Source organism: Nerophis ophidion, linkage group LG01, assembly GCF_033978795.1.
Source record: "Nerophis ophidion isolate RoL-2023_Sa linkage group LG01, RoL_Noph_v1.0, whole genome shotgun sequence".
Taxonomy (NCBI): Eukaryota; Metazoa; Chordata; class Actinopteri; order Syngnathiformes; family Syngnathidae; genus Nerophis; species Nerophis ophidion.
This window is the reverse complement of record NC_084611.1, coordinates 26,960,323-26,967,822: the sequence shown is the minus strand read 5'-3', so window position 1 is coordinate 26,967,822 and position 7,500 is coordinate 26,960,323. Positions and strand designations below refer to the sequence as shown.

Below are 7,500 nucleotides of genomic sequence, written 5' to 3'. Positions count from 1 at the left end.
GATGAAACAACAATTGAGCTGTTTGGCCACAATACCCAGCAATATTTTTGGAGTAAAAAAGGTGACGCCTTTAATTCCAGGAACACCATTCTGACTGTCAAGCATGGTGGTGGTAGCATTATGCTCTGGGTCTGTTTTGATGCCAATGGAACTGGTGCTTTACAGAGAGTAAATGGGACAATGAAAAAGGAGGATTAACTCCAAATTCTTCACGACAACCTAAAATCATCAGCGCGGAGGTTGGGTCTTAGGCGCAGTTGGGTATTCCAACAGGACCATGACCCCAAACACATGTCAAAAGTGGTAAAGGAATGGCTAAATCAGGCTAGAATTAAGGTTTTACAATGGTCTTCCCAAAGTCCTGACTTAAACATGTGGACAATGCTGAAGAAAACAAGTCCATGTCAGAAAACCAACACATTTAGCTGAACTGCACCAATTTTGTGAAGAGGTGTGGTCAAAAATTCAACCCGACGCTTGCCAGAAGCTTGTGGATGGCTACCAAAGGCTCCTTATTGCAGTGAAACTTGCCAAGGGACATGTGACCAAATATGAACATTGCTGTATGTATACTTTTGACCCAGCCGATTTGGTCACATTTTCAGTAGACCCATAATAAATTCATAAAAGAACCAAACTTCATGAATGTTTTTTGTGACCAAGAAGTATGTGCTCCAATCACTCTATCACAAAAAAATAAGAGTTGTAGAAATTATTGGAAACTCAAGACAGCCATGAGATTATGTTCTTTAAAAGTGTATGTAAACTTTTGACTACGACTGTATACACACATATATCATTTTTAATGTATTTTTTTTCTTCGTGGAAATGAAAAAAATAAGTTTAAAAAATATGAAAATGAGTTGCAAGCGAATAAATTGCAGTTTAATTTATGTCAAAGTCCCATAGAGGGAAATTTGCAATAATGACACACCATCAGTTTCGTCCTCAACAATACTTTAAATGTGTGTGAGTGTGTGTTTGATTGGGGGCCACCACCCTAATAGAACATTAGAGGATATTGATTTGAGCAGCATCAAAGTCGCAACAGCCACAATGATCCAGGTCAAAAAATGTCGGAGCAAAGTTGTAGGATACTTACTGCGGTGAGATGGATGACTCCCTGGGATGTCACAGGGCACCCCATGAATCCAACAAACTGCAGTTCTGGACAATGCTCGGCCACCGCTCGTACCGACTGGTCAGTGACCTGCACAAGAGAGGAATAGATATGGTATTTGGTTAAAGGCATACTGAAATGAGATTTTCTTATTTAACAGGGAATAGCAGGTCCATTCTATGTGTCATACTTGATCATTTCGCGATATTGCCATATTTTTGCTGAAAGGATTTAGTAGAGAACATCAACGATAAAGTTCGCAACTTTTGGTCGCTAAAAAAAAAGTCTTGCCTTAACCGGAAGTAGCAGACGATGTGCGCGTGACGTCACTGGTTGTAGGTCTCCTCACATCCTCACATTGTTTATAATGTGAGCCTCCATCAGCGAGAGCGATTCGGACCGAGAAAGCGACAATTTCCCCATTAATTTGAGCGAGGATAAAAGATTTGTGAATGAGGAAATTCAGAGTGAAGGACTAGAAGAAAAAAAAAAAAAAAGAAAAAAAAGGTGATTGCAGTAAGAGCGATTTAGATGTTATTAGACACATTTCCTAGGATAATTCTGGAAAATCCCTTATCTGCCTATTTTAGTTTTAGTGAGATTATACAGTACCTAAAGTCGGAGGGGTGTGGCCACGGGTGTGTTGAGACCAGAGTCCCTCAGGGAAGTCACGCGCTGCAGCAGGACGAAGATCCGCCGGTGTCTCCAGTAAGACCACAAATTTCTCACCGAAAACTGCCGGTTGACATGTAGTCGGGATCCATGTTCGCTTGACTGCTCTGATCCATCGTAAAGCTTCACCTCCGGGAATTTTAAAGAAGGAAACACTGTGTGTTTGTGTGGCTAAAGGCTAAAAGCATCCCACCTCCATCTTTCTACTTTGACTTCTCCATTATTAATTGAACAAATTGCAAAAGATTCAGCAACACAGATGTCCAAAATACTGTGTAATTGCGCGATGAAAAGAGACGACTTTTAGCCGTAAGTGGTGCTGGGCTAATATGTACCCTCTAACCCAGGGGTCGGGAACCTTTTTGGCTGAGAGAGCCAAGAAGCCAAATATTTTTAAATGTATTTCCGTAAGAGCCATATAATATATTTTTTTATCACTGAACACAACTAAACACTTGCATTTTTAAGTAAAACCAACATTTCTAGAGTATAATAGGACTCTTATTCTTTGTAATAACATTGATATTCTGAAGCTAACTGTGGAGGGGGCGTGCCCTGCAGGTCTGCGGGGAAGCGGGGTGTTGCCACGACCGGCCTCGAAATCAGCGACAGGTGCGTAGAAGGCCCACCTGGGCCTTGTTATCTAATCACCTGTCGCTCTGTTTATAAGCAGCAGCCAGGAGGAGAGACGGGGTTGAGGCTGGAGCCAGAGTGCGAGTGAGAACGAAAGAGAAAAAGACAATTGCTGGAAAGCAACTGAGAGACTTATTGAAAAATAAAAAAATATTGTAACCCTGAAACAGGCTCTCATGTCGGTGCTTGGTGGTCGGAAGAACCCCCAGGAGGGCAAGCCCTAAACTAACCAATAATAAATAAATCACTTCTTACCCTTAATGCAACTTCTTGAACAAGTGCGGTAGAAAAAAGGATGGATGAATTCAAATGCATGACCATGTTTTATATTTTGAATGTTATTTTTAACACTTTGAGTACAAGTGGAATTATTCAATACTTATTGTGTTAAGCAGTGTCAGCTCAGATTTATCCGAGAGCCAGATGGAGTCGTCAAAAGAGCCACAGGTTCCCTACCGCTGCTCTAACCAATAACGTCACAAACACACGTCATCATACGCGTCATTATTCCATGACATTTTCAACAGGAAACTCAGAGGGAAATTTAAAATTGTAATTTAGTAAACTAAACCGGCCGTATCGGAATGTGTTGCAATGTTAATATTTCATTATTAATATATAAACTATCAGACTGCGTAGGCCTTTAACTCATTATTTCTTACGCAAACACATAGCGTAAAAGGGTACAATATATATATATATATATATATATATATATATATATATATATATATATATATATATATATATATATATCCACCTATGGTCATGAGCTTTGGGTCATGACCGAAAGGATAAGATCACGGGTAAAAGCGGCCGAAATTAGTTTCCTCCGCCGTGTGGCGGGGCTCTCCCTTAGAGATAGGGTGAGAAGCTCTGTCATCCGGGAGGAACTCAAAGTAAAGCCGCTGCTCCTTCACATCGAGAGGAGCCAGATGAGGTGGTTCGGGCATCTGGTCAGGATGCCACCCGAACGCCTCCCTAGGGAGGTGTTTAGGGCACGTCCAACCGGTAGGAGGCCAAGGGGAAGACCCAGGACACGTTGGGAAGACTATGTCTCCCGGCTAGCCTGGGAACGCCTCGGGATCGCCTGGGAACGCCTCGGGATCCCCCGGGAAGAGCTAGACGAAGTGGCTGGGGAGAGGGAAGTCTGGGTTTCCCTGCTTAGGCTGTTGCCCCCGCGACCCGACCTCGGATAAGCGGAAGATGATGGATGGATGGATGGATATATCCACAAGTATTGACAATAACTCCCACAAGACAATTTCTACAAGCAAGTGGGTGTACACAGGTGCTGTCAAATTCATGACTAAATGTCAGCTCCATCTGGGCCGCAGTCTGGCTTGTTTTGCGCTTGATGAGCAGCTGAAATAAAGAAACCAGAACAGGACTGCAGAAGGAAGACAGGAAAGGCGAAGGAGGAAGATAATGGGCAAAACGGGACGTGTCTGCCAAGCAGAATCGACTTATGATGGATGGACCACTCCCCTTCAGTCAACCCAGCCGTCGACTGGAGGAGCTCAAAATGGATCGTCGGTAATCAATGGGGAAGCAGAACATTTCCACCAAGCTTCCATTGTGGTCATCAATACAGGTATTGATAGCAACTTCCACTCCACAAAGATGTGGGAGATTGTCGTCTCTGTGCTTCTCAAACTCTTCTCATCAATCACCGCAATGGAATAAGATGATAAAAAGACGCTCGGAAATGAGAGGATCGACTGTTGAGGCTGATTAATTGAAGAGAAAACACCAGAGGGATTTTGATGGCAAAAAAAAATCATTTTTAATCAGTTCTACCTCGATGTTCAAAGTGCATTTCCTGAAAGTCAAACATGTTGAATATTATTTTTTTTTAGCGATGCACCTGTGAAAATAATGCATAAAAATAAATCAGCAGAGTTCATTTTTGAAGTACTATTGTTCGGTTGACGGTCTGCCCCGGATTTTCTTTGTTGTTTTGGGCAGATGCCCCAAGTTGCTATGCACACAGCACAGGGTTCGTGACTTAAGTCCGTAATTTTTCGATTGGGTTAGGCTGACATTAAGCGCTTGAACGAATGTCATGCAACCAAGAAAAAGGTTAGCTTTTACTTAAGATCAATGTTGATTTTTGTTGTGGTATTAGTTATTTTTTCATTTTATTTTTTTAAACAAACATATGAACATGTTTTAATGAAATGTGCCAAAAGTAAGAGCAAAAAGTGTGATGTGTAATCTTTCCAATTATGTTAAAAATTATGTTAGTTTAAAAGTGCCCTATCTTTAATTGGTTGGCGTAGCAGATGTCACATTTTACAGCGTTCACCCCTGTAAAATTTGCCCAAAACATCTCGTCTTACTCGCTAACAGATGCAAATAACTAAAGATCAGCATAACTTTGTTATCCAACCAATGTTCTGTGAAGAAGAGTGTTGGGAAGAAGAAGTGGATGATATTCATTGAAGTAAAATTCATCAAAAACATGACTGAGTGTGACAGAAACTTGGCACAGCAATTCTAGCCTATCACTGCAAGCCTAGAATATACTATCTAAACAGTGGATATTTATCCATGAAAATATGGTAAATCTTGGGGGGGTGTTTGACGGAGAAGGAACTCCCCCAGATAAATTCTGCACTTTATTATTATATTGCTGCACAAATGTGTTGGTCCTGCAAAAGGGTGGCGACTTGTACAGGGTGGAGCCCACCTTTCGCCCGAATGCAGCTGGGATAGGCTCCAGCACACCCGCAACCCCAAAAGAGACAAGCGGTAGAAAAACGATGGATGGATGGATGCTTCATAAAACTATTGCAGTTGTTAATAATGCATTCTACTGTATTGTTTTATACAATATTTAGGATCTATAAATTAGTTTTTTCATGTTCAACTCATCGATTTCAATTCATTTCAATTGGGGAGGTTGATTTCAGTAAAGAACTCTGTCACAGAACCAACTGTGTCAGTAAATTGAGGTAATACTGTACTTGAAACCTGCAGAATGATCTACTGATTGATCTAATGATTCAACCGGTTGCCCGAGTTCAGTTCAAAACTTGGGAGACAAAAACATTGTTTCATCAAATTCCTAAACACTAGAGCAGGGGTCACCAACACGGTGCCCGCGGGCACCAGGTAGCCCGTAAGGACCAGATGAGTCGCCCGCTGGCCTGTTCTAAAAATAGCTCAAATAGCAGCCCTTACCAGTGACCTGCCTCTATTTTTTAAATTATATTTATTTACTAACAAGCTGGTCTTGCTTTGCTTGACATTTTTAATTCTAAAAGAGACAAAACTCAAATAGAATTTGAAAATCCAAGAAAATATTTTAAAGACTTGGTCTTCACTTGTTTAAATACATTCATTTTTTAAATTTGCTTCTTATAACTTTCAGAAAGACAATTTTAGAGAAAAAATACAACCTTAAAATAGATTTTAGTATTTTTAAACACATATATCTTTTTACCTTTTAAATTCCTTCCTCTTCTTTCCTGACTATTTAAATTAATGTTCAAGTAAATATTTTTTTTTATTGTAAAGAATAATAAATACATATTAATTTAATTCTTTATTTTAGCTTCTGTTTTTTCGACGAAGAATATTTGTGAAATATTTCTTCAAACTTATTATGATTAAAATTAAAAAAAATTATACTGGCAAATCTACAAAATCTTTACAATCAACTTTAAATCTAATTTCAAAGTCTTTTGAGCAAATTGGCTATTTCTGGCATTTTTTTTAAGTGTGTACAAATGGTAGCCCTTCGCATTAATCTACCCAAGAAGTAGCTCTTGGTTTCATAAAGGTTGGTGGCCCCTGCACTAGAGTGTGTCAACGATTTTGGACCACTGTAAAAACATTGGCAGATACTTTCATTGACTTTTTAACCTCGCTCGCAAAAGTAGAACACCGGGGTCCAAACTTGTGATTTACACAACTAGGTCATTCCTTAGGGCACGCCTTTAAGTCCTCTTCTTTTAAGCATTTTTACGATGGTTTGTAATGTGTTTTTTTGTTTCTAAGATGTTGCTGCAGCTTGTTTTTACTTCAGATGCAGTCAGTAATCATATGCACAAATTATTTAGTTGTACTGGTGATGTTCCTTAAGGTCCCTTTTTAGGTCCTCTTTTTTTTGGTCGTTTGGGCTATTCAACTGGTGGCCTGCAAGTTCAGTTTAAAAAACTTACGAGAGACTAACATTTTTGTAGCAGATTCTTAAAAATACTCGAGTGCTGCGATAGAGTTGATCTTTCATTAGCTTTTTGGCAGAAAGTCCTTGAAAACAGCAGAGCGCTTCAGTAATTCTGACGAAATAGACCGAAATCAATTGTCTACGAGAGGACGCTGGTTCTCCGGAATATACCAAAAAAGACTGATGGTGACGGGAGAAGTCCGGCACCCCCAGTCATCGACTTTCTAGAAATGTGGCCCCAACAATTTACTTGAATATCCCTGATCTACGATACCAAATAAGTTGTAACAATCATGGTCATGGTTTATTTGTTTCGAACATGCTTATCAAGACTCATCACGTTTACACTTTCATTATACAATATTGGAAGAAGCACCATTCTCCATGTCGCAGCAATTACTGATCACATATTTACTTAATGTGCTTACAAATTCAGTAAAAAAATATTAAAAATATAGACCAATGGTTCTCAAACTTTTTTCAACAAGTACCACCTCAGAGTACCCCAATAATGACCAACAATAAAATACAGTGGCACAGTAAGCCTAAGTGCTCATTACAAACAAGGTTGAGGTTTTATTTAACAGGTATATTTAATACTAAGGAAAATAGAACACTGTACTTACGTACGACTGCATTCCATTAGTGGTACACTTACCGCAGTTTGAAAATCACTGACAAACACAATACCATAAAATAAACAGAGTTTAAAGAAATGTGAGGGTATAAAATTAGCTATGCGGTGTGTTGTGTTTTCCTTGGCTTCCACACTGGTTCTTGTCCCACTGACCTCTCCTCTTGCGCTACTGGAAGTCGCACCAAAAAGGTGAACATGTATCTTTGGCTAAGTCAAAACCTGTGTGTCGGCTTATCTGGGGTGAGGGCGGGAAATCTCTCGGTA

General features: G+C 39.8%; 1 protein-coding gene across 2 annotated transcripts in view; it reads right to left on the bottom strand.

Annotated features, from left to right (window-relative positions):
* Window positions 1–7,500, bottom strand: part of fbxl17 (F-box and leucine-rich repeat protein 17) — a 640,382-nt gene that overhangs the window by 455,304 nt on the left and 177,578 nt on the right. For both annotated transcript variants that reach the window (XM_061900192.1, XM_061900199.1), the window contains exon 7: window positions 1,103–1,210. In XM_061900192.1, the coding sequence (XP_061756176.1) occupies window positions 1,103–1,210 (108 nt within the window). The remainder of the gene's footprint in view (window positions 1–1,102; window positions 1,211–7,500) is intronic.